The sequence below is a fragment of the Globicephala melas genome, chromosome 11, assembly GCF_963455315.2.
Source record: "Globicephala melas chromosome 11, mGloMel1.2, whole genome shotgun sequence".
Lineage (NCBI taxonomy): Eukaryota > Metazoa > Chordata > Mammalia > Artiodactyla > Delphinidae > Globicephala > Globicephala melas.
Window position 1 is genome coordinate 65,996,301 of NC_083324.2, and position 28,000 is coordinate 66,024,300.

At 43.9% G+C, this 28,000-nt stretch overlaps 1 protein-coding gene across 1 annotated transcript; it reads right to left on the bottom strand.

Moving 5' to 3' along the window:
- Positions 1-205: 205 nt before the first annotated feature.
- On the bottom strand, positions 206-27,958 carry PPIL1 (peptidylprolyl isomerase like 1). The gene is made up of 4 exons (XM_030870904.2): positions 27,663-27,958; positions 24,997-25,151; positions 8,204-8,272; positions 206-7,663 (listed from the first exon to the last, which is right to left on the bottom strand). The coding sequence occupies exons 1-4, from the start codon at positions 27,716-27,718 to the stop codon at positions 7,443-7,445; spliced, it is 501 nt and encodes a 166-aa protein (XP_030726764.1). The 5' UTR covers positions 27,719-27,958; the 3' UTR covers positions 206-7,442.
- Between the last annotated feature and the right edge of the window lie 42 nt (positions 27,959-28,000).

Consider the following 28,000-nt stretch of genomic DNA (forward strand, 5'->3'; position numbering starts at 1 on the left):
TGGCCTGGGTGAGGGATGAAACAGCTGGACTTTCAACTGGAAAGGCTTGATCGAGTCTATTCCCCCAAATCCCTCCCATTTCTCCCCTGCCACAGTTGAGGGTCTGCCTAGGCCTCAGGACTCTGTGCCCCTCCCCACCTCAGGCTGATGGGGTGGGGCAGGGGGCTATTTCCCACCCCACCCCCGCCCTCGGATTTTCCCTACACTGCTGCTCCTTAGCATGTCCCCTGGCTGTACCTGCACTGGGCAGTCTGAAAAGCCACCAAGGGTGAAACATTCTTTTTTTTTTTCCCCAAGCGCTAAATTCATTTTCATGCCAAGCTGCTTTTATCTGCCTGCCTGGCTGCTGAAGAAAACTGAAATGTGCACAAAATGCCACGAGCCTGGCTTTGTGTGGAAGCTGAAGTCCCAGTGGCCCTGCCCCTGGAGCCCGTCTGCTTGCATCTCCAGCTGCCTGATGTGATTTCCCTGAGTTTTATTAACTCTGGGCTCTGCACTGCAAGAGGAGCTCATCAGACACACTTCACATCTTGCCTCCTCCACCCCTAGCTAAGAAAAGTTGCTCTGATTACAGTAAGTATGTGTTCCCCAGTTCTCTGATAATTCTATCAGGAGCCAGGGTGAGGCTCAGGTGTCAGGGTTTGGGAGCTGCTGCTGACAGCCTCTCAGAGGCCGCCTGCCCGCCTGCCTGGGGGCAAGAGGCAGTGCTGGGTTGTCTCCATTCCAACCATTCATGTTATGACCTTGAACCCCTCATTCTATCTCTGCTTCTCAGGTTCCCCTAGCTTAAAAAATGGGGATGATGATACCCATACGCCCATCCCCTCCAAACTGGTATAAGAGTCCAATTAGATGAGAATGTGCTGCAAGAAAATACCATCATAAAATTGCCCAGGTTTAGACCAGAGAAACCAAGTCTGGCCTTCTCATTCCATAGATGGAAAAACTATGGCTCAAGGAAGTTGCCAAGGTTACACAATGACCTGGCTCGAAAACCAGTTTCCATATTTTCTGAGCTGGAGGGAGGAGGGGGCAGAGAATGGTATGGAAACCATTCCTGTGGGAGTTTCGGGTATGACCGAGGGAGACAGCAGACCCCAAGCCTGAAGCTCAGCTCTGCCAAAACCCAGCCATCTGACGTGGAGCTTCATCCATGAAACGGATTCATCTATGAAACGGACATTATGATGTCTTGTTCACAGGCCTTCAGAGGATTAAATGGAATAATACATGTAAAGCACCTGGCATGTGGTATGTTCCCCAAACATGAGTTTCTTCCCTTCTCGTTTTCTCTTAAAGTATCACAAATGCTTTCAAAAAGGGGAGGCACAAAGGGAACATTTTCTCTTAGAGCTGAATGTTTCCAAAGACAGTTGTGAACCTTGGACTCCCTTTCCTTGGGGGCTTTCCTTATACAGTGAATGTGAAATGGCCGTTTTCCCCGTCAGCATAACGAGGAAGTAGAAATATTGCTTTCTCCCTCCTTCCCCACCACCTCTGCTGTACAAGAGCTTCCTCACAGGTACTCAGGCCAGCAGCTTTTAATGGAGCTGTGGCCAGATCCTCACAAAGAGGAAAGTGAGTCTATGAGATTAGCTGAGTGGTGAGGCTAATACAGTTATGATCCAATAAACACACTGATTAGGGTCATTTGTGCTCCTTTCCTCCCTCCCTCCTTCTCCCCTCCTGCTGTGCCTTGGCAGGCTCTGCTTAGAAGGGTCTTGGAGATAACTAAGGCTGGAGCCTCCCAGCCAGCTTGGGCTGAGGATGCTCTAGGATGGAGAGACTGCAAGGCAGGAGTTTCGGGTCCTAATGCCTACCCTGCCACCAGATCATTCTCTTTTTCTGCACCTCATCTTCCTCCTCTGTACATCAAAGGTAGAGATAAAAGGGCTAAACTTGGGATCAGAAGTTCTCAAGTTCAAGTCCTAGACATGCCTTTTACTAGCCCTGCAACACTGGGCCTGTTATTCCATACATTCATTCACTTTGTACAAGGCTCAGTGCTACTTGTCTTTGGTCCGCAGTCTGCTCACCTGCAAATGGGCATAATAATGCCAACCACAGAAGATGGCTTTGGAGATTAAGAGAAAAATACATATAAGAAGCTTCCACAGACCATGGAACAGAGAAAGGGCAATAATTTCTTCTAAGGTTCTTTTTTTTAAAAATAAATTTATTCACTTATTTACTTTTGGCTGCATTGGGTCTTTGTTACTGCATGCGGGCTTTCTCTAGTTGCGGCGAGCAGGCTTCTCATTGTGGTGGCTTCTCTTGTTGCTGAGCACAGGCTCTAGGAGCACGGGATTCAGTAGTTGTGGCACGTGGGCTCAGCAGTTGTGGCGCACGGGCTTAGTTGCTCCACGGCATGTGGGATCTTCCCAGACCAGGGCTCGAACCTGTGTCCCCTGCACTGGCAGGCGGATTCTTACCCACTGCGTCACCAGGGAAGTCCTCTAAGGTTCCTTCTGGTTGACTCTGAAAATATTTGCTATTGCTGGACCTAAAAGAGGGGCTCCAAGATTACTTGCTGAATGAATGGCTTCAACTGTAAAGTGCAATATTAAGTGGCTAAGAGGGAGCTGGCTCTTTACAATGAGGCATGCTACAGAACCAGGCCCCGGGCACAGGGGCTCAAGCACCCTCACCATGCACGGAGGGCTTCTCCTCCGTCTAGTCCAGTAGACAGGAAAGAGGGCTGGCGGGCCTGTGCCGACAGAGTCTTCCCAGGCCTTTTCAATGCCAGGCTGATGTCTCAATTCTGGCCCCACTCAGTCTGAGCAGCTGCTGGTTTTCCACACCCAAGGGGTGCCAGGCCTGGCTTAGAATCATGAAAAGGCATTGGTAGGCATCTGCCGTTTGAAGAAGCTGCAAGGCTAAACTGTATTCACACTGGCCTCTAGTGGCAAATTTCCAAAACAGCATTCTAAATGGAAATTCGGCAGCTGAAGGAATCTTCTCAGAATGACCTAGATTCAGAAATTTAGGGCTAATGGGGCCTTGCTCTGATCTTCGTTTGATGAATGAGAAAACCAAGTTTCAGAGGTAAAGTGATTCACCCAAGGTCACACAAAAGCCTCACATCTCACTGTCCACAAACCTGACCCAAAACTGGCCATCTGTGGTTTCAGACAGTTAGGGATCATGGATTACCTACTTGGAAGAACAAATAAGGACCCATTTTTCAAAATCAGACCAAGCCGGCCTTAGAGTGAGACCCTAACATGCTTTCTTCCCCTATACTTTGCTTCTTTTTTTTGTTGTTTTTCTCCCCTCTTTTATCTGTAAAAAAAATGTTGCTGGAAGATCCCTATCCGATATTTACCGGAAAAATAGTAATCTACCCTACAGGCAACAGGGCTCTGAGGCCATGAAGTGCTTTGTAGGCAGTAAACTCTGCCACTTAAACAAATGTGCTCTTCAATGTTTCCTCCTCCACACGTTGCAAGAATGTAGTGCCAGAAGGGGCCACGGTGACAGCTCAGATTGGCTCGAGGATCTGAGGGTAGGAATCGTTTCCCTTGTGCAGGGAAAGCTATTTTGACATATTCTGGAGACACAGTCCAAAAATAAATCAAGCTGAGGACTTCCACAGGGCTTAGTGGAAAGGCTTTGCTACCATACCAGCTAAAGCCTGGGTTTGGAGACTTGGGGTAATGCTATTATTTCTGCAAATGGATCTCAAATCTTTTCCTGACAGAGAACAATTTTTAATTTCATTTATTCAGCAATAACCTCAAAGAATTGCATAAGGTGCTAAGAGAACTCCCAGAGGGGAATAAGACAAGGGCTTTTGCTCTCAGAGGTTAGCCCAGCGGGAGGGAGAGGTGTGCAAGGTCAGGCTGCTGAAACGTTGGTGTGAAAAGGCAGAAGTATGTGGTGGCTTCGAGGGCCGCCGGTAATAAGGACAGCTGTTTCCTAAATGCTGGTCCCTGTTCTAAGTACCTGCTCTAGCTCATTTAATCTTCACAATAGCCTTATGAGGTTAGGACCATTATCCTCATTTTATAGTTGAGGAAACTAAGGCACAGAGAGATTAAGAAACTATTAATAGTTCATCACACTGCTGCTAAGCAGTGAAGCTGGGCTCTGAACTCTGGCAGTCTGGTTCCAGAGCCCTTTATCCTCAATGTCATAATTGCTGATGACCTCTCTCTCCCCTGAATTTCTGTGATATCTACTGAACCATACCATCTCACCCCCTCTGGTACCCTCACAGGATCTTAGTGTCACACATGGCCTGATGTCCGCGGTGTACTAAATGAGAACGGAAGGTGGAAGAGCATTGTTTCTTAAAGCTCAATCTTAGCAGCCAAAGCCAAGAGCTTTGAACCCCTTCCGTTTTCTAAGACCACTACTGGTCTAGGAGGCAGAAGAAAAGGTTACTGTCCTGATTGCTCCATGCTCTAGGAACCACTCCCCACCCCAATTTCACGTTGACAAACATGACCTTTAGGCTCTCACCACTCAAAGTGTAGTATCTGGACCAGCAGTCACCATCTCCTGGGAGCTGGTTAGAAACCCAGAATCTCTAGTCGGATGCTGAATCTGGATCTGCTTTCTAGCAGGCTCCCCAGTGATTCTTGAGTGTGGCAAAGAGTGAGAAGCCCTGGGCTAAGACCCTTGGGGGCCACGCACTTTCCAGTCTGGGTACCAAACTTCTAACCCATCCCATGGGCAGTTGTTTGAAGGCTTCTTTCGTTGGCTTATCTACTCCCAACTTCAAGCCTTCTCTAAAAAGTCTGGAATCTCCTACCCTTCCCACCAAAGCTATATATCTCCTGTCCCTTGATTAGCTCTCACAGTCCCACAACCTATCTTCATTAATCTCCACCTAAGTTACAAACTCATCCTGCATTCTCTGTGTAACCTACCTTCACCTTGATCTATTTGAGCTGTGACTGAAATGAGCTATCTGTGCCCTAGCACACCCCACTTCCACAAGACTTGTCATAACTGTACTTTTCCAGAGAGGGTGTAGACACTCGTATGACAAAGGGATCAACCAGGATTCCTTTTACACAAGCTCCCTTTACACAGAGTCAGGAATTTCTATATCTCTGGCTAACTGGCAGAATCACTGGAAACTGAAACAGTTCAAGTTTTACTCTTTGAGGTCACATCCTTTATGAAAACTGGCATATGTTGCATGTGTGATCACCTTGGCATACATTTGGTATATTATCCAGAAACAAGGAGCTGTGCCTGTGTAGCTCTTCCCAGTGTAATCACAACCTTCTTTACTTCTCAAAGTAGCGATAATACGTTTCCACCTCTCTCAATGACCTGGGTGAAAGCAGGGATTTTCAGGATTATAATTCTGGAAGGTCAGTGGTTGAGTGTCTTATTCCTTGCTCCTAGAGGTGGGTCCAATTATGTCCACCCAGTCCAGGCTGAAAGAAATGTATTTCTATTTTCCCAGAATAGTACTCTATACCCCAAAACCATCTCTGGGAGGTTACAAAGTCATTTATATAGTTTGTTGATGGGTTCTGCTTTTTTGTTTTTCAGAGAAGAGAGACAGAAAGATGGAGAAAGAGGCTGAACATGGGGAAGGCTTGGGGAACAGAACCTTGTTTGGCCATTCCATAAAGTAAATCACCATTTCCAAAATATGTAGAGTGATAAGGATGAACAGTTAAGCTATAATCCCCTTTTCAATCAACATACTACCCATTTAAGAAAACAAACACAATGGGGCTTTCCCTGGTGGCGCAGTGGTTGAGAGTCTCCCTGCCGATGCAGGGGACACGGGTTCGTGCCCCGGTCCGGGAAGATCCCACATGCCGCGGAGCGGCTGGGCCCGTGAGCCATGGCCTCTGAGCCTGCGCGTCCGGAGCCTGTGCTCCGCAATGGGAGAGGCCACAACAGTGAGAGGCCCGTGTACCGCAAAAAAAAAAAAGAAAACAAACACCACAACACATTTTGCCTCTGGGCTTGTGATGACATGCAGGTGTATCTCTTCCAAGTTCAGGGAATGGTTCAGGTCTCTCAGCACATCCACTTGGTTAATCTACAGGGGATTCCCCCTCACTCAGAAATGCTAATCAACATCACTTACTTCTTTCTTTGGTGTTGCTTTTTTAAAGTCAAACCTACTATTGGATGGGAGAAGTCTACTAGAGATGCAAAAACCTAAAATGATATGAAAACTTGAATATCAGTCCTGCAATACTACTTGAAAGGGTTCAGAGGTCCAAATGGCTGTTAGAACCTCTTACAATATTTAAAATCAAACTACAGCAGTGATTTCAACCATCAATGGCATTTTATTTTGGAAGTTCTATGTATTCCATAGGTATTAACTTCCTTTCTCTCACCGCCCCCTCCCTAAAAAAATCAGAAAGATTAAAAAATATATATATAAAATCTCTTATCTAGTTTCTCTAAAGTCTTAGGTTAAAAAACTTAAGTGGTGGGCTTCCCTGGTGGCGCAGTGGTTGAGCATCCGCCTGCCGATGGAAGGGACACGGGTTCGTGCCCCAGTCCAGGAAGATCCCACATGCCGCGGAGCAGCTATGCCCGTGAGCCACGGCCGCTGAGCCTGCGCGTCTGGAGCCTGTGCTCCGCAACGGGAGAGGCCACAACAGTGAGAGGCCCGCGTACCGCAAAAAAAAAAAAAAAAAACTTAAGTGGTGCTTCTCCTTTATGAGGATACTGCTTTTTAAGAAGAATTCATAGTCTTTCCGTATGCTCACTATAGATTTCTACTCCTTCCTGGGGAAAAAATGGTCAATGCTTCTGCTTCTTTTTAATAAATTAATTTCTCAATTATTACACATTATCATTCCCCACTTGACACATTCTTAGAAACTTGATTGTTGGATGCATTTTTCACTTGGCAAAAATTCAATGTGGCTTTGCGTGGGATGTCTAAGTGTCAGAAACAGCAGTGTTGATGTTCTGGTTTTGAGAGGGAAAATATATATAGGATGCATACAATCCCTGGAAGAACAAAGGCAAAGGACTGAAATAGGGGGTGCACACAGTTAAGAAGGCTGATAGACACTACTTGGTTCTGAATTCTACGGCTGTCAGCCACCAAAGACTGCAGTGTAGCCCAGAATATAAATTTCTGCAAGAAGAGGCTGGTTAGGCACTGCAAAATGACAGAGTTGGCTTCATTTCGTTCCAAGTGTATAGAGCAGATACACACAAGAAGGAGCAGTATGGGTCATTTGCAGTGAGCAGTAACCTGTGAACAATCACGCATGGGCATTTCTGCAAATGCTCTGTCAACACAGGCACTGGGGAAGAGAAAAGAAGCATCCTATTAAAATACACTTCCATCTCTAACTCACCCAAGGCCCCAGGCCTCCTCAGCGCCTCAGATTTGCAAGACCAAAATGCAGTTTACAGTTACGTGTCATTCTAGGTCATCTGGAAACTGGTTCACTGGGGCCATCTCAGAAGACCTGGGTGTGCCCAAGAGTGCAGCAAGTCTACCCAGAAGGGTATGCCTTAATGATCTTCACATCGTCCACAGGACGGTCCTGGGAGTTTGTTTCCACCATTCCTACTCGATTCACCATTCCTATACCCTGGCACACACGGCCAAAAATGGTGTGCTTGCCGTCAAGCCACTGGGTGGGAGCCAGGGTCACAAAGAACTGGCTGCCGTTGGTGTCTGGCCCGGCATTGGCCATTGCGAGAATTCCAGCCCCTGGCGGGAAAAAGGAAGAGAGGAAAGAGTATGAATAACCCCCATAGCTCCAGCCTGGATCTGCAACACCAGCCTAGGGATAAAAAGAAGCCAGACCAACCACCCGACCAGACAACCTTCCCCTCAGGGCAGGCTCTCTGCCCTTGCACAAGGGCTAACAACTGCACTACCCGATGGCCTCATCTTCCTTGTCTTCACCTACTCCCTAGCCTCTATCCATGATGATCCCTGCTAACTCTGGACCATGTTCTCAATTCCCCTCAAAAATTCAAGAAGGTCAACTGCTTCTTTGAGGAAGCTGGTAACAGCAACATTCAACAAGTAGTTAGAATCAAGATCACTCAGATCGGCACTCTGAATCGCTCAGGACTCTTGAGGCCGCTTGCTCTAATCCACCAGAGCTCTTTGTGGCTCTGCAGCTGGGCAGCTACACGGCACCAGGCCACGGTGTCAGGCATTCACCTTGAATCACAGCCAAAAGAGTGAGCTTTTAAAATCCACTCCCTCTTCCTACCCAGTCCAGACAGGTCATATACCTACCTGTGAATTTCAAGTCTGGATGAAGTTCATCTTCAAACTGCTTGCCATAGATAGATGCACCACCTCGACCTGCCAGTTAGAAGACAGGAAACCAATCAGCCCACATTCCACCTCACACCAAGAACTACGGTCCAGGGTTTAATGACTTTTGGAGTACAGACGAGGAAAATCAGTGAGCACGCCTAGCACTGTGCTAAGTACACTGCAACTACACAGCCCAGCAGCAGAATCAAGCATTGGCACAGCACATTCAAATCACTGGTTTCATTTAGGTAAGACGTTTCTTTTCAAAATAACACTGAGTGCTTTTTTCCTGCTTATGAAAGTAATACATTTTCACTGTCAAAATGTAGAAAACATAAATCATTATCAAAGGAACATTAAAGTCCCCTGTAATCTAACCATCTACAAATAACCACCATTCATGGTTTGATGTGTTAAGAGGTTTCCTGATTTTTTACATTTTTATGGGTACTTTAGACAGGAGTGCTCCAAGTCCTAACCCTATGCCCATCACAGACACTGCTAATCAATCAGCACTCTTCCCTGCTGAGCTTAGACTGGCCTCTGAATCCTTACCAACCCAGAAATCCAGGCAGCCATTTTTAATGGATCAGATGCAGCATAAGAATTGAAACCTATTTGTCATCCTTAACCTAGATGAAGGAAAATAAAATTCATTTGAGTCAAAGATAACTAGCTTAAGGAGAAACAAGGACAGTGCTGGGTGGCAATGTGGCAGAAAAGAATAATCTTACAGTAGGGAGAATTCATTGGGAGGAGAAGCAGTATGCTGTAAGGAGAATATGAAGAAACATGGCATTGGGAATGATTTGCTAGCAACATCACAGGTTATTTATATATCCACAAGAGTCCATACCCTTGCTGTTCTGGGCACCCAGGTTTTGTTGTTAGAGAAAAATGGTACGTTAAATAAGATTTTTCCATAGGAAAAAATGTCCTAATAGGAGATAGCTCTCTTAATTATTTAGTCAACCATATGTCTTGTTGAACTACTTTGGTTTCTCCAAGTTGACCAGTCAAGACAAAACAGCCTGAAACAAAGTGAACAGATTTATCAGCTTACTCTGCTTGCCTGGCAGACAGGAAACAGGCCAGAGGCAAGGAGCTCACTTCCTCTTACAGCCTGCTGTGAAAGTAGCATGTTAAAGCACCATGTCCACCCCCAGAGGCCCCTGGGCCCTGCTAAGGTGTTTCCATGGTAAAAAATCCTTTGCTGTGTCTTTTAGGATGCTCCACCACAGGGAGCCTGTCACAGCCCCCGGTTCAGGAAGAAAACGCTGTTCTCATGCAAAGAGGAATGGGGGTGAATGTTAACAGAGTTGGGGAAACCTCCCACCTGGCCCAGGCTACCCATGCTTCTGGAAAATTACTGAACTACCAAACTATGTAAAAATTCATTCCAAAAATTCCAACATGCCAGTATACCTCCAAACAGCAATTATATAACCAGTATGTTCCCTCTGACTACAGAGTCAAGGTTCCTGCTTGAGCTTGGGGTGGGGGGTTGGTTAGTAGAAGTGCTAGGGCTGAAGATGAGAGAGGAGAAAGAGGGCTATGGGGACAAACTAAGGTCAAGCCCTACCTCCAGGGCTTGAATGAGCATGACGAGGATGAAACTCAGCAGTGCACTGTCTGTCTGCAGGCTGAGCCTTGGAAGTGTGATCTCTGCAAGCCAAGGACTGCCAGAACCTCAGGGCCCCACTCTCAAGGAACTGAAACCCAACATATGAATGGCACCACAAACAGGATAGGCCAGTCAAGAGCCACAGATAAAGCCTGGGGGCTTAAGCAATCGGAAGGAGATGAGAGGAAAGGGCATGGAAGCCCCACTTCACTCACTAGGCATAGTTTGACCAACTGCAAGTAGTTTGGGCCTCGAAGGCACCATTTAATCATAATATGTTATCTTTTCATAACCTAATTCAACTCAGTAGGGTTTGCAGCAAATTGTCAGAAAGACAAATAATTCCAATCAAAACATTCCTTTGGGCATGCGGAATAGTGGAGAAATGGACAGGGAGTGATTAAAGAGTTCTCCGGTGCACAGCAGGCAACAGATGTCAATGATCACATATAAAGCCAAAACTTAGGAAGCTCTGTGGTAAAAACGTGCTGTGTGCCTCCTCTAGTACAGATACAAGGGAGACAGGCACAGGCCTGTTTTCCAAACTCTGTGCCCTCAAAGTCCTTCCACTCTTCTGCCCTCTCCTTTAAACATTTATTCAATGTATTTAATATTTCAGACATAAAAAGATACAAAGAATAATACGACAAACAACTGTGCAGCCTCCCCTCAAGAAATAAAGTGTGGCCAATCCAGTCGAAGACCCCAGGCACACACACCCTGTTTCCCTACCCCAACTCCACCACTCCCCCAAGAGCTAACAACTGCTGTGAAGGATCTCATCTTCCTCTCGGGTCACCACTACCCTTTCTGACCAGGAGTTTGTCATTTCCGTGCATTTTCTTTTCTACTACATATTGTATGTATCCCTAAACAAATGTACTGTTGTTTGCATGTTTTTAGGTTTATATAAATGGTATTATACTCTATATATTCTTCTTCAGTTAGCTTTTTTTGGGTCACCACTGTAGGTGATATTCATCCATTTTGTTCCATGCAGCTCTCTGTAGCATTCGTTCCACTAAATGATTACAACACCATCTTTTCTCACGGTGATGGATAGTTAGTATCTTTCCATTGTTTTTGGTATCATAAACCATGCTGCAATACCATTCTTATACTGTCTCCCAAACACAAGTGCAGGAGCTCTCAGGGACTATACCTCATGGGGGATATGCAGGCTCACAGTGTATCAGCATTTCACCATTACTAGATTTCCCCAACTATCTTGCCAGAAGTGGCCCCAATGTGCGCCCCACCCACAGTGCTCTCACTCTTACCCTTACTGCTCGAGGTCCTTTTGCCAGGCTTTTTCTAATGTTTGTCGGTCTGAAAGGTGTCAGATCTCTTGTGTGTTTTAAACTGCGTTTCCCTGAAGCTGTGCGTAATTTCCTGTTTACTGGCTATTTAGCTTCCCTCCTGTCAACAGCCACATTTCTACCGAGTGGTTTCACATTTTAAAATTTATATATTTTTATTAGCAGGATTATTCTAGATACTAATCCTTTGTCAGTTAATGCTTTTGCAAATACTTTTTTCCAGTTTACTTTTTTCACTTTTTTTTTCTGCTTTATAACAAAGTGAATCAGTTATACATATACATATGTTCCCGTATCTCTTCCCTCTTGCGTCTCCCTCCCTCCCACCCTCCCTATCCCACCCCTCCAGGCGGTCACAAAGCACCGAGCTGATCTCCCTGTGCTATGTGGCTGCTTCCCACTAGCTATCTACCTTACGTTTGGTAGTGTATATATGTCCATGCCTCGCTCTCACTTTGTCACAGCTTACCCTTCCCTCTCCCCATATCCTCAAGTCCATTCTCTAGTAGGTCTGTGTCTTTATTCCTGTCTTACCCCTAGGTTCTTCATGACATTTTTTTTCCTTAAATTCCATATATATGTGTTAGCATACAGTATTTGTCTTTCTCTTTCTGACTTACTTCACTCTGTATGACAGACTCTAGGTCTATCCACCTCATTACAAATAGCTCAATTTCGTTTCTTTTTATGGCTGAGTAATATTCCATTGTATATATGTGCCACATCTTCTTTATCCATTCATCCGATGATGGACACTTAGGTTGTTTCCATCTCCGGGCTATTGTAAATAGAGCTGCAATGAACATTTTAGTACATGACTCTTTTTGAATTATGGTTTTCTCTGGGTATATGCCCAATAGTGGGATTGCTGGGTCATATGGTAGTTCTATTTGTAGTTTTTTAAGGAACCTCCATACTGTTCTCCACTGTGGCTGTATCAATTTACATTCCCACCAACAGTGCAAGAGGATTCCCTTTTCTCCACACGCTCTTCAGCATTTATTGTTTCTAGATTTTTTGATGATGGCCATTCTGACTGGTCTGAGATGATATCTCATTGTAGTTTTGATTTGCATTTCTCTAATGATTAATGATGTTGAGCATTCTTTCATGTGTTTGTTGGCAGTCTGTATATCTTCTTTGGAGAAATGTCTATTTAGGTCTTCTGCCCATTTTTGGATTGGGTTGTTTGTTTTTTTGTTATTGAGCTGCATGAACTGCTTATAAATTTTGGAGATTAATCCTTTATCAGTTGCTTCATTTGCAAATATTATCTCCCATTCTGAGGGTTGTCTTTTGGTCTTGTTTATGGTTTCCTTTGCTGTGCAAAAGCTTTGAAGTTTCATTAGGTCCCATTTGTTTATTTTTGTTTTTATTTCCATTTCTCTAGGAGGTGGGTCAAAAAGGATCTTGCTGTGATTTATGTCATAGAGTGTTCTGCCTATGTTTTCCTCTAAGAGTTTGATAGTTTCTGGCCTTACATTTAGGTCTTTAATCCATTTTGAGCTTATTTTTGTGTATGGTGTTAGGGAGTGTTCTAATCTCATACTTTTACATGTACCTGTCCAGTTTTCCCAGCACCACTTATTGAAGAGGCTGTCCTTTCTCCACTGTACATTCCTGCCTCCTTTATCAAAGAAAAGGTGACCATATGTGCATGGGTTTATCTCTGGGCTTTCTATCCTGTTCCATTGATCTATCTTTCTGTTTTGGTGCCAGTACCATACTGTCTTGATTACTGTAGCTTTGTAGTATAGTCTGAAGTCAGGGAGCCTGATTCCTCCAGCTCCGTTTTTCGTTCTCAAGGTTGCTTTGGCTATTCGGGGTCTTTGGTGTTTCCATATAAATTGTGCAATTTTTTGTTCTAGTTCTGTGAAAAATGCCAGTAGTAGTTTGATAGGGATTGCACTGAATCTGTAGATTGCTTTGGGTAGTAGAGTCATTTTCACAATGTTGATTCTTCCAATCCAAGAACATGGTATACCTCTCCATCTATTTGTATCATCTTTAATTTCTTTCATCAGTGTCTTATAATTTTCTGCATACAGGTCTTTTGTCTCCTTAGGTAGGTTTATTCCTAGATATTTTATTCTTTTTGTTGCAATGGTAAATGGGAATGTTTTCTTGATTTCACTTTCAGATTTTTCATTAGTGTATAGGAACGCCAGAGATTTCTGTGCATTAATTTTGTATCCTGCTACTTTACCAAATTCATTGATTAGCTCTAGTAGTTTTCTGGTAGCATCTTTAGGATTCTTTATGTATAGTATCATGTCATCTGCAAACAGTGACAGCTTTACTTCTTCTTTTCTGATTTGGATTCCTTTTATTTCCTTTTCTTCTGTGATTGCTGTGGCTAAAACTTCCAAAACTATGTTGAATAAGAGTGGTGAGAGTGGGCAAACTTATCTTGTTCCTGATCTTAGCGGAAATGCTTTCAGTTTTTCACCATTGAGGACGATGTTGGCTGTGTGTTTGTCATATATGGCCTTTATTATGTTGAGGAAAGTTCACCTCTATGCCTACTTTCTGCAGGGTTTTTATCATAAATATGTGTTAAATTTTGTTCAAAGCTTTCTCTGCATCTATTGAGATGATCATGTGGTTTTTCTCCTTCAATTTGTTAATATGGTTTATCACATTGATTGTTTTGCATATATTGAAGAATCCTTGCATTCCTGGAATAAACCCCACTTGATCATGGTGTATGATCCTTTTAAGGTGCTGTTGGATTCTGTTTGCTAGTATTTTGTTGAGGATTTTTGCATCTATGTTCATCAGTGATATTGGCCTGTAGTTTTCTCTCTTTGTGACATCTTTGTCTGGTTTTGGTATCAAGGTGATGGTGGCCTCGTAGAATGAGTTTGGGAGTGTTCCTCCCTCTGCTACATTTTGGAAGAGTTTGAGAAGGATAGGTGTTAGCTCTTCTCTAAATGTTTGGAGGAAGGTGATCTCCGCGTCTTACTCTTCCACCATCTTCCTACTTTTTTCACTCTTTTAATGGGATCTTCTCATGCAAAGAATTTTTTGCAGTTGAAATTCCTTAATTTTTTTCTTTATGATCTGTGCTTTCTGTTTCTTTAAAAAACAAAAACAAAAAACCTGTCTTATCCCCAAGACTGCTCTGATGTGCTTCCTCCTTCTCCTGCTCACTGACTGTAGAAACCTCTCAAGATGAACTAGAGTGGCATCTAAGACATGGAGAGTGGTCTCTTACACAAAGATTACCATACTTGGTGCTACCTGTGCCTACCACTCCCATGCCACAGCTGATGGAATCACGGATTAATATCCAGCCCTAAAGCAGCCACAGGTCAGCCAGTTAGCCATTAGGAGGCCCACGTGAAAGCTCTACCTGGGGCATTCGACACAAGAAGGCAACTAACCAAACCAATCAAAGCCTCTCTTCCAGCAAGAGAGCCTCTAACAGATACCGCAGATATCCTCTGAGCATTTCCAACCCCTTCTCCATGGCCTACCTCAACCTCAGAGACAAAAAAGGCAGGTACTGACCAGTCCCGTTTGCAGCGAGGGGTAGCCAGATGACCCAGTTCTGACTTACTGACCTAAACAGAAGCCACTGAGTAGAGCTTCTAGGAAAGCTATAGCTTTCCTGATTAAAAAAGGACAACACACTCCTGTCTTTCACCCATAGCTCTTTCCTCATCTTCCTTCTTTGAAAGCAGAGGTGATGTCAGGAGCAGCAGCAGCCACCTGGCAACCATAAGACAAGTTTGAGACCAAAGGCCAACACACTGAGAATGCTGCAGTGGAAGGACACAGCAAGCCTGGGTCCCTGACAACTCTGCTGGGCAGATGAACCAGTGCCTGCAACCGCTTACCTCCTGACATTTTGTTATGTGAGAAAAACAAAAGCTCTCTTTGTTTAAGCCTCTGTGGTTGAGTTTTCTGTTACTTGCAGCCAGAAGCATCCCAAATTGATACAATCACTTTGTTAGTAACAGCAGAAAGGGTGAACTGACTAGTGGAGCTACTATTGGATTACCAGGGCAAATGCCAGATACCAGATCTAACACAGCAAACAATACTACAGTTCTCCAAGAAGCTTTAGCTCTTAAGATAGAGTCCTCTCTTCCTTACTTGCCTTTGGGGTCAGAGAGATCTGGATTTCGGTTCCCACTCCACCACTTACTAGCTGTGTAACCTTAAGCAATATACTTACCCTCTCTAAGCCCCAGTTTCCTTGTCCAAAAAATAGGAACAGTAGTAGCACTTATGTCTCATAGGACTGTTAAAAGAATTAAATAAGACAATGCATGGAAACCATGTAGTATATAACATGAAGCAAACACAGTAGTATCAGTGATGAGGAGCCTCCTTTAACTCAGATAATCTGAGCATTTTCTTTGAGAGACGACTGCAGGTTGTGACCAATAGTCCACCTTGGGAGGCAGTCTGCCCAAGTTTACGCCAGTTCCTCTGTCTTCAAACCTCCACCATTCCCCCTCTGCTCCTTGCTCTTTGTGGATAACTTTGCTTCTTATTTCACTGAGAAAAAGGAAGAGAGCTTTCACATGTTCTCATCACCAAATCCACTTTCCTTCCTACATCTCTACCCATTTACCTTGCTTCATCCATTATTAATACACTGTATAAATAAATTGTTCGAATGACTATCCCACCACCACATACTAATCAATCCCATTCACCTTTAAGGAACTTTACAGCTACAATTTTCCCTTCTCCTGTATCAGTTTTTCTTTCTGAGAGATCACTCCTATCAGCATAAAAACATGGTATTACTATTTCACATTTTGGAAAAACGACAACAACACTGTCTTCCAAGTATCTCCCCATTTCTCTTCATCAATTTCCAGAAAAAACCCATCCCACTTCTTCTCCAGCCTCTTGAACGCTCTCCATTCAGATGTTTGCCCTCACCACTTCCCTGAAACTGCTCTTGTCAAGGTCATCAGAACCACCACGTTGTCATTAAATCCACTGGTCAATCCTCAGGCCTCACCCTGCCTGATCCAACAGCAACATCAGACAGTTGATGTCACCTTTCTTGAAATCCCACCTTACTGGCAGCTCTTCATTTTCCTCTACTGGCTCCTTCTCCACTTCCCTCTCTCCTTTCACAGACGTTAGACCTGCACTGTTATGTGAAGACTTCTCCTTCCAACACTTGCTCCCTCCCCCCTTTACCTTTCACAAGTGTTACCCCATTAAATCTCTTGGATTTCTCACTCTGTCTTGGCATGTGCTTCCCAGAGGACCAGAACCAACAGAACCCCTATCACCATAGTGCAAACTATAAGCTTTAGCTTTGACAACAATGAAAGTTTCTAATTCATCTCCCTGCTTCCGGCCTTGCCTCCTGCTTTCCACACCAGTCTATTCTGTATGTGGAAGTCAGGGGATCCTTTTAAAACAAGTCTCATCATGGCAGCCCTCTGCTCAAAATCCTCCAGTGACATTTCATCACACTTCAGACAAAGTCCAAAGTCTTCATCACAACTTACAAGACTTTTCATGATCTGGTTCTCTGATACCTCCTGCCACTCTCCCCTTCACTCACCTGCTCCAGCCACAGTGGCCTCTGTGCTGTTTCTTGCAGAGCACATTCTGGTTCTAAGACCTCTGACTGCCGTTCCCTCTGGATTGTCCTTGTCCCTGACATTCTCATGGTTCATTACTTTATTTTATCCAGAGCTCTGCTCAAATTCCTTCTTATCAGAGAAGTCTTCCCTAATCACACTATCCACAGTAACACCTCCCTCACTATCCCAGTGGTTCTCAACCAGGGGTGACTCTGCCCCCTGGGGACACTGAACAATGCGTGGAGACATTTTTGGCTGTCACACCGAGGACTTGTACTGGCATCTAGGGAGTGGAGGTCAGGGATGCAGCTGAACATTCTACAATACACAGGACGGCCCCCACAACAAAGAATTATCCAGCTTAAAATGTCAGTACTGCCAAGGCTGAGAATCCCTGCTCTAACCCCTTTTCCATATCATTTGTCATGTACAACCTGACAGTGTACTACATACTTATTTGTTCACTGCCTCTCCCACCAGAATGAGAGTTCCATAAGGGCTTTCTTATTCATTATTTTATCCCCAGCTCTTAGAATAATGCCTGGAGTCCAACAGACATTTGTTAAATGAATTAACAACCAAAATAAATAATAAACACCCATACTTTTTTGAGCTCCTATTTTGTGTTGAACCTGTGCTAACAATTTTGTAAACATCTGCTCATCTACTACTCACAAAAACCCTCATGAGGTACATATAACCACACTCCCCATTTATATATAAGAAGGCTCAGCAAGGTCACATAAGTTGTCTAACATAACACTTAGTAAGTGTTCGTGTGAAGCCAAGATTCAACCCCAAGCCCAGCGGGCTCCTCAACCCTCTGTTCACCCCCACACTACACTACCTTGCCGTATATCACGGCTGGATTAAATGACCTCACACATTTTTCTTATCAAGAGTCCCATATGGTCCCCGAATGATGCTAATTCAAATCTGAACTCCCGAACTGGCCCAATCTTAACCCCCATGCTGTCTCCTACTACTCTGTGCACTCTGCCCCAAACTGCTCCTCCCTTACTCTCCCCTAAGCATGCAGTTCGGGGGTCTTAGAAATCACATTTTATGCATCTGTCCTGGGCGTGGAGAGGTGGCTGGGTCACGTCACAGAGCCAGTCCAGCATGAGACGTGACACCTGGGGTGGTGGGTTCTCCTTCACACCCTACAGGTGTGTCACTTGTGCCTCCATTCTGTATTCACTCTTCTTCCTAAATCTATCAATAAAATGCCCTTCCCTGTCCTGTCAAAAGTTAAAATTCTACACTTCCTTCAAGGCCCACCTCAAAATATTACTCCATCCCATTCTAACCCCATTCCACTGTACTTTTTCTCTCATTATGAATTATTCCAACAAATGTTCTATACATAATCCATAGCATACCACAATGCATTTGCATATTTATCATATTATTACTTTCTAGTTGTCTCTTATAATGAATACATTGTCTTCTTGGCAGGGCAGGGTTCTCTGCAACGAAGAGAAAAATGCCTTGGCTTCTAATGCTTAAATACTCCTCACAGGCCTTAGAATAGTACAGGATACCCCACAGATTCTTAGCAAATATTCATCAAATGAATAAAATTAACAAGAGCTTGCTGTTCAACACGTTAAATTTCAGGTGTTCCTGGAGCTACTAAGAGGTGAGATGAAATCAGAATGAGGGTGACACACAGCATAATCAGCACGTAATTAATCACTGTAATCACGGCAGCTGGTGAGCACTGTGAGGCTAAGTGCAGAGCTGGAAACGTGAAAGGAAGAGCTTGATAGGATGCCATGTCTTATAGGAAGAGGATAAAGAGAAGAAGTTAGTAGAAAACAGAGAAAAGACATTCAGAGGGCTAAGAGAAGATCCAGCATAGAGTTATTACAATAAAGGAAATTTAAAAGAAGAAAAATGGTTTAAAATGAAGCAGGAGGTCAAAGACATCTGAATTGAGAAAACATCCGGCAAAGGTGTATCAGAAAGACCCTGGAGGACTTCCCTGGTGGCACAGTGGTTAAGAATCCTCCTGCTAATGCAGGGGACACGGGTTCGATCCCTGGTCTGGGAAGATCCCACATGCCACGGAGCAACTAAGCCCGTGTGCCACAACTACTGAGCCCGTGCTCTAGAGCCCACGAGCCACAACTACTGAGCCAATGTGCCACAACTACTGAAGCCCTCGCGCCTAGAGCCCGTGCTCCACAACAAGAGAAGCCACCACAATGAGAAACCCACATACCACAATGAAGAGTAGCCCCTGCTCACCACAACTAGAAAAGCCTGCACGCAGCAACGAAGACACAATGTAGCCAAAAATTAATTAATTAATTAAAAAAAAAAAAAGAAAGAAAGACATGGAAAGTATAGTTCCAGAGGAGCCGGACTGAGGGACAGAAAGGATACATCGGGGATAGAAAAGCTACATCGACCTGCTGAAGAGCCCAGAATGCCACATGCTGGTCATCTGAGATGTTAAGCAAAAATTACGTTACCTAGTCAGCCAGCAGTCCATACTAGTGACCCAGGAGGGCCTAACTCCTGTTTGCCTTCCACCATAAGCCTGCCAACAGGCTTAGCTCAACCACTCACTATACTTGAGGCTGGACACAATTATCTGGAAATCTTTTGAGTGATTCAATTTCATTAAAATTACCTCATGGAAATGTGACATTATGAAGGATTGCAAACTAATTACAGAAATACAAGGAAGCTCTGACAAGAGCACTCACATCTGAGTCACTTCCAATTCTTGTACACTAATCAAGAACTCTCAGTTCACTGGTGTTATGAACTAAAATTTTATCTCATAACAACAAGAAAGAGGAAGAAGACAGGAAAGAAGTACAACAAAGTGTTGACAGGACATTTTCAGATAAAGAAAGTGGACTGAAGCAGAATTAGACTCAGCCTTCCCCAATAACTGATGAAGCAAACACAAAAAATTCACTTTCTTTCAAAGCCAAAAATTCATCAGCAACAACCAAATAAGAAAAAGGAGACAAACTTATTCCAATGATTCTGAAAAGAGTCAGTCAGGGAAAGAAATAAGAGATCCTTCTGCCTGCACTTCTGAAAAGTAGTAATCAGGAAAGGAGGAGTGTCACCCAGAGAATTCTTACAAATACCCTCCAATTTTGAGAAGCCAACAAGGGGAGTGGGTGAACAACCCTGAAGCAGTTAAGAAGCCCTTGAAGACAGAAGCCCACACACCACAGGCGCTCAGGAGTGGCAGGTCAGGATAATAGCAACGACCACCTTAGTCAGGTGGAGGAACACAGGGCCATGACAGGGATCAGAACATGCTACTCCAAAATAAGGCACCCTGGCATAATGAGTATTTCAAGTTGAAGGAATGTGAGAAACAGCAGGTGCAGGAAGGACTTTCTGACATTCCTCTGAAGTGGGTCATAAGACTCTCAAATGAGAGGTCCCCTCCATATACTTGGAGGAAAGGAACATCCCTACTTTCATGAAAGAGGGACACCCAAGAGGAATCTGAATGAACAAGCCTTGCTAAGTCTCCCCTAGTTTACTACACTGAGCTTATACTCATACCCCTTTTGTCCGCTCACATTTTCCCACAACTTTCCACTCTAACAAACCTAGCCTAAAAACGCTCAAGGTAACCCCTTCTTCAGGTCTTCATTTTCCTATAAAGGAAATGTCATGCAGAACTTATATTAAATAAATTTGTATGCTTTTCTCTCGCTAATATGTCTTCTGTTATAGAAACCCAGCTGAAAACGAAAAAAAGGTATGAGGCCTCTTTTTCCTCTGCTACAGCTGTACTCAGGGGCTACCCAGGGCCTGGGGTGGGGGTAGAGGGACACCATCGGCATGGAGTCTGGGAAGATAGAACAGAAGTCAGCCCTCCCACAGGGGCTCACTGTGGGCTGAGCTGGTGTTCTCTCCCACACCCTCAGCAGGCTAGAATAAAATGGAAAGAAAGCAACCTAGCATTTGGGATGGGGAAGATGACTGGTCCCACAAAGGTAGGGAGAGTGACAAAGAGAATCCACTTACACTGTACCCAAGCAAATAAAAGATAAGGTCAATGCAGGTTCCGACGTTAAGCGTGGATTTGACAACAAGAAATGGCACGGAGACTATGCAAACATACACAACAAATGGAAGGAGAGAAAGAAGGGAGAAAATATGGGCTTCCCTGGTGGCGCAGTGGTTGAGAGTCCGCCTGCCGATGCAGGGGACACGGGTTCATGCGCCCTGGTCTGGGAAGATCCCACATGCTGCAGAGCGGCTGGGCCCGTGAGCCATGGCCGCTGAGCCTGCGCGTCCAGAGCCTGTGCTCCGCAACGGGAGAGGCCACAACAGTGAGAGGCCTGCGTACCGGAAAAAAAAAAAAAAAAAGAAGGGAGAAAATATAATCCAAGAAGGGCTTCTCCATGGTTGTCTCAGCTACAGATGCTTCAACAAAAATAAGAATCCAAGAAAACAAGAGCTCTAAGACAAGATAACAAATCAACAGAATAAGGTGAAAAGATTGCAGAGCTGAGAAAACAGACTGAGAGCCAAATGACACCAAGACAGCTCTAATAAATAAATTAGAGCAGTAAAGAACAGAACAGACAGGCCTCAAAACTGAATAAGGCACAGAGTAAAGGTCTGAGATTATTTCAGTGGATGCAGGAAAAAATAGAAAAACATCATCTAACTTACTCAGGAGAAATGTGACAGATATGGAAGGCAAAGGCAATGAAATAAAGAATAACTAGTTTCCTGAAACAGAAAATCCAGTAAGTGTAACAGAGAAAATATTCAGAAATACAAATAAAAAAATTTCCCTGAACTGAAGGAAGGAGTAAATCTGGCCTCAGTATTCTCCAAAGCCAGGTTCAAAACCAGAAGGCAATGGAGCAGAATTGTCTAAAAAGATCTGAGAGAATTAGTCTGGCCCAAGAACAGTAAATAAGTCATGATCCTTTTTTTTTTTTTTTTTTTTTTTTTGCGGTACGTGGCCTCTCACTGTTGTGGCCTCTCCCGCCGCGGAGCACAGGCTCCGGACGCACAGGCTCAGCGGCCATGGCTCACGGGCCCAGCCGCTCCGCGGCATGTGGGATCTTCCCGGACCAGGGCACGAACCCGTGTCCCCTGCATCGGCAGGCGGACTCTCAACCACTGCGCCACCAGGGAAGCCCCATGATCTTTTTCAACTATAAGCGTAACTGGCAGAAATTCTCAAACATGATTGAGTTTGAAAATATAACACCTTCCAGCCCTTGCAATAAAAACCACTCAACAATAAATTCTGCCTTTTACCACTCGTGAATAGAAAAGCCTAGTGGTGAGCACTGAACCCTCTGAAATGTAGAACCCACACTGTAACTGAGGGACTCACAGGTGCAGAATGGAAAATGCTGTAAACTCTGATAAGGAAAAATAAAACTAACAACAAAAAAGTGGGAGCAAGGGAGGGAGGACAGGTGTGCGATAACAGAAAAAAAGATGTATCTATATATACAGAGCCTCTAAAACCTTTGTAAATTCCTAAGTGGTAAGAACACCAGGAGCATCTCTTGTTCTAATATTTGGTCTTTGACCCTATCCCTGACACAGGGCTCCTGAAACCCTTATAAATTCCTAAGTGATGACAGCACTAGGACCATCTTTTGTTCTAATGAGGTGACTCTGGGTGGATCCTGGATGGGGGCTGGTCACCAGAAAGACGAAGTCATGATTAGAAGCTTGGAATTTTCAGTGCCTGCCCCACCCCCTTCTCCAGAGAGGGAAGGAGGGGAGAAAGGCTAGAAATGGAGCTAATAATTGATCATGCCTACATGAGGAAGCCTCCATAAAATCCCAATAGTACAGGGTTTATAGAGTTTCAAAGCAGACGAACACATCCACCCTGGGAGGGTGATGTACCCCAACTCCATGGGGACAGAATTTCCCATTCTCAGCACCTTCCCAGACCTCACCTGAAGCACCTCTGTTCATCTGTATCCCTTACAATATCCTTGAATAAACTGGGAAATGTAAGTAAGCATTTAGGTTTCCCTGAGTTCTCTGACCTGCTCTAGCAAATTAATCAAACACAGCTGGTGTCACAGGGAACTGCTTGTTGTGGGGAAAAAAATTCCATACATTTGGTGACCAGAAGTGTCAGTGAAGTGTTCTGTGCGACCATATAAAAGTAAAGGAAAAACCCAGGAGGGAAGAACTGAGTTCTTCCCAACATAGGAAGCAAGTAAAACTAAGTTTTCCCTAGACAATACGAATGGGTAGAAATTTAAGTACTAACTGTCTCATCTTTCACAGTAGGAAGTCAATTTTTCTGTTAAGTATATACAAAATTAAATACTTTTTGTTTTAAAAACAATAGCATGCATGACATAGCCTATTCTCTTGAAATTATTTCCATCTAGCTAGTTATCCATCCTTTTAACTAGGTATCTGAAATGAAAGATGTCTAGAATAATGGCCGCCAAAAGTTAATGTTCATCATTTCTGAGAGGTGGGACATTGGGGGAATAGCTAATGGTGGTTAGGAATCTTTAGGAGCTAAAATTATGAGTGATTTTTTTTTCCTTTTCTTTTCTTTTTTGGCCACGCCACGTGGCTTGCGGGATCTTAGCTCCCCAACCAGAGAGTCCTAACCACTGGACCACAAGGAAATTCCCTCTTATGAGTGATTTTTCCATTCTTTTTTCTACTTTCCTCTATATTCTATATTTTGAAATGCGTCCATATATATTGAAAAAATAGAATGCCTCTTCATCATAAAGGATAAAGGACAACTGAGAATGACAAGGAAGAAAAAGACTGAGAAAAAACTGCCACAGAGAGAACCAAGCTTATTTAAAGGCAAAAGAGCAGGAATAGGAATTAGCCAGAGAGAAAATGCAGACTGGGAAGCAAGGGCCCTTGAAAATTATAAATGTTGGCATCTACCAATTTCACTAATAAATCCCAACTCAACAATGATAACTCCCAAATTCATACCTCCATCCCCAACCTTTCCATGAACTCCACACTCATATCCCATTAATCAACATTTCCACCAGAAGATCTGACAAGCATTTCAAACATAGTGTGTCCAGAACCAAAACCAAATTTTTGATGTTCCCCCTCCAAACATGCTCCTCTCTCCACCTTCACGTTTCACTAAACTCCAGTTAAAACCCTTGAAGTCATCCTTGACCATCTCTTTCTCACACGCCTGTCCTTCCCAGCTTCCAACCTCAGCACTGGCTCCATTTCTATCAAAACATAACCTGAATCCAGTCACTTCTCACCACCGTCTATACTATTAGGCTAGTCCAACCACATATATCTAGACTGGATGACTACAGCAGCTTTCTAACTGGTTCCCAGCTCTCACTCTTGCCCCACATCATCTATTCTCCAAACAGCAGTCAGAGTGACCTTTTTTTTTTTTTGGCTGTGCCACACAGCATGTGGGATCTTAGTTCCCTGACGACCAGCGATCGAACCCGTGCCCCCTGCAGTGGAAGCACAGACCCCTAACCACTGGACTGCCAGGGAATTCCCAGAGTGATCTTTTTAAAGAATAAGTCAGATCATGTCACTCCTTTGCTCAAAACCTTCTAATGGCTCCCATCTTATTCAGAATAAAACCCAAAGTCTCTACTATGCCCTACAAGGTCCTACATGATCTCCTATCTAGGCTCCTGACTCACAGCCTCTGGGTCTACTCTTCCCTCCATGGGAATGTTCTTCTCTCAGTCACAAGGCTCATTCCTTCACTTCCTTCAGATCTCTGTTCCAACCACATCTTTCAGACAGGACTTCCCTGACCTTTCTACTAAAATCCCATCCCCACATCCTTTTCCTGCTTTATTGAGAGCAGGAAGTTTTTTGTTTTTTTCCTCTAGGCACAGCCATATCCCAGAGCTCAGAAAAATATATGACACAAGGCAGGTGCTCAGTATTTGTTAAATGAATGAATCAATCTAAGAAACCACTATTCTCTTTTCCTCAAAACACTGAAAATGTCCTTCTTTCCTCCTGATTATCCAGACTACTCTATGCATTACTATAATTCAGGCAAACATTATTTGCTCTTAGTAAGCAATACACGGAAGTTATGAGAAACTCTATAAAGTCCGGGAGTCAAGATTGGTTTCTGGTCAATTCCACTTGTGTGTGTTTGGGGAAGGGGGTGTGCTAGCAAGGGCAGAAGTAGTCACCAGAATCAACTAACCCAGTCCCTGGTATGTGGAAGAGAGCCCTGGCTACCTTCTACTCAGTTATAACAGCATGAGGCTTCAGAAACTAACGTTGACTTAACTGTACCTGTCCCTGTTGGGTCACCTCCCTGGATCATGAAGTCTTTGATGATTCTGTGGAATTTGGTGCCATTGTAGTAACCTCGACGAGCCAATTCAGCAAAGTTCTTACAAGTCTTTGGAGCGTGCTTCCAGTACAGCTCCAGCACGATGATCCCCATGCTGCAGGGGGAGAGGACAGTAGAGCTCCAGTCAAGAACAAGGTCACAGCAGACAGAAACGTTATGGGACTGCTCCATGACTCTTCCTTTTCAAGCTTATAAATCATGAAATTACGATAAATATCAGATTTCATGCTCAGCAAAGGAAAACAACACAATGCAAATAACATAAACACAGATACCTCCTTTGAGTAAAACATGCAGGGGCTTCTGGTACTTCTTTTAAGCAAAATAACCATGGACAACTAAAAATTCTAACACCTTGTATACAAGAAATCACTGATCATTGGAAACCAATATAACCAACCCCTGAATTAGGGGAAAAAAATCTTACACTTAATTTGTAATTTTTTTTAAGTTGGACATTAAAAAATTGGGAATTCAAATTTATTTATACATATATAAGTTTCTGGGTGGGGGTGGAAAGTGGGTAAATGGGAGACAGGAAGGTTTTCAGTGAATATCTTTTTTAAGCTTTTGTAGTTTAGAGCTACGTAAATTACTACCTATTCATTAAAAAAATTAATGGGAAAAAAAAAAGGTACAGTTTGTGTGTATTTAGGAAGGGTACAACAAAGGCAAAATCTGATTACTTCAAAGCTTTATACCTGCCCAATGTGATAAGTGCTTTTCCCCTAGAAGTAGTGCTAAGGAAAAGGAAGAAGTAAGACTTAGGACAGGTGCCTTCCCCTCCATGTCATCACTCACCTAGACTTTAAGCTCCAAGAATGTGTGAACTGAGTCAACTCTGTATAGCATGAATACCCAGTGCCAAGCACAGTGTAAGCACTCTATTAATAAATGTACTATGTGCTAGAACATAGCTTTCTAAAAGCCTTTCTACTGGCAATTCATCCTTCACACTCCTAACATTCAACACGGATTAACAACTACTCTGTGCAGGATACAGTTCTAAGTGCTTTTCCTCTCACGGAGCAACATTCTGGTGGATATTTGTAAAATACAGGGAATAACTTTTTGGAATGGCAATCAGAAAATACCTATACAAGTTTGAAATGTGCATACCTTTTGACAGCAATTTCAACTTCTAAGTTTCTATTCGATGGAGAAACTTACAAAAATGCTTAAGAATACAATATGTGCAAGGATGTTTATGCCAGTATTTGTCCTAAGAAAAAAAAATATGAGAAGCAATTTAAGTCTTCAAAGAGGGAATGACTAAATTAGGAAATATCCATACTACCGAAGGCTGCATGTACTAGTGTGCGAAAGAAAAGCAAATTACAGAAAAAATATATATATATAATATGTTCATACAATCTTATTATTCTTTAAAAATAGAACATAAAAGAGATGCCTATGTGTACAGAGAAAAAGATCTGGATGGTCATCCAACAAACTATTAATGGTATTTTTACAGAGAGGAGTTGCTTTCACTTCTTATTCTATACACTTCTACAACTGCTTGGATTTAAATTTTGATTTATGTTGTAATTAAAAAAACTAACAGGTGAATTCAGAAATAACATACTTTCAACTTGAGGCCAGAAAAAGTAGAATTTTCTCATTAAGAAGGTGGGGAAAATGGCCAAGGGGCAAGAGCAGCATCTGAGAGAACTGTGCTCTGATGGTAAAGCAGCATGAGCAAGAATAGAAAGATGGAAAGACGATGGCTGGACCTTGGCTGCTGATGTGAGAACAGCAGATGTAGGGAGAGAGGTAGGCAAAGGCCAGGATGAAGGTCATACTACAGAATTTCAATTTTATACTGTTGTAGTAGTAAGAAGTTACTTAAGGTTATTTGTTCTACTTTGGAAAGATCACTTTTAACTTTTTCCAAGGAGGTAATGGAATGAATGGGGCTAAAGAACCTAGCACGTGAGGCAGACAGACCAGGCTCCAAATGAGGTTCCCCTACTTACTAGCTACATGGGTTTAATCAAGCCACTTACTCTGCAAATTTTGACATTTCTCCTGCTAAAACTGGAGAGAAGCTGGAATTGTACCTACATGATCTGAGTTGCTAAGAGGATTAAACTAAATGGGATGCTACACATCAGGGGCACGGCACTAGCTGTTTGTGCTCAATGTTATCACTCTTTGATAGGAGAGAATAAATGTGCTTCTTCCTGTGTTCTCCTAAAAATCTGTTTATACAACTGTGCTACTTACAGCCTTAATATTTACAAATCTGTCTCCTTCACTATACTGTAAGCTTCTAAAGGCAAGGCTGTGTTTTATCCACCTCTGACCCTCAGATCCTACGTCCCCGGCCTGTAGATTCAATACACGTTAGTTGAATGAAAGGATGAATGAACGGAGGGGTGAGAGGAAGGCAATCGGGCCTCTGTCGCTAAAGTCTCAGCGCGAGTCGGTGCGGAGCTCGGACGCGGGCAGCGGCGGTCCCCACTCAGCCCTCAGGCCGCCCCCACGACCGCGGCTCCACGAGGAGGTCGGCCTCCCGAAGGAGCGCGCCGGGAACCCAGCCCCGCGGCTAAGCCTGGGCTCCGCGTCGCCTCCGCCAGCCCAGGCCCAGAGGCCAGACCCTCACCTGGTCTCCAAGTATACGTTGGGCGGCTGCCAGGAATCTGGAGGGATCGCCGCCATAGCTAAGCTGGGGGAAACCTGCCGTAGCAATTGTTACTTCCGGCGATTCGCCTGGGACCCGATTCGCCGGGTACCCGCCGCCGCTGCACACACTTCCGGTTCCCGCCATTCACCTCGAGCGATGCCAAAATTTGGGTGCTTGAGACGAGGAAGGGGAGGGACCCCCACCTCCAAGGACGAGAATCTGGGGTGCAAGGCGAAAGCAAGCTGTCCGCAAGGACGGAGAAAAGTGCAAGTTCTATAAAAGGTGGACTCCTAGTGGAGAGAGGCCGCGCCACTCTC

Bases quoted from the DNA above. Each gene is read 5' to 3' on its own strand.
- PPIL1 (XM_030870904.2), bottom strand. From the start codon at position 27,718: ATGGCGGCGATCCCTCCAGATTCCTGGCAGCCGCCCAACGTATACTTG. The intron at 25,152-27,662 runs GTGAGGGTCTGG...CTCCCCCTGCAG, and splicing joins AACGTATACTTGGAGACCAG to CATGGGGATCATCGTGCTGG. The intron at 8,273-24,996 runs GTACAGTTAAGT...TCTAACTGGCAG, and splicing joins AGGTGACCCAACAGGGACAG to GTCGAGGTGGTGCATCTATC.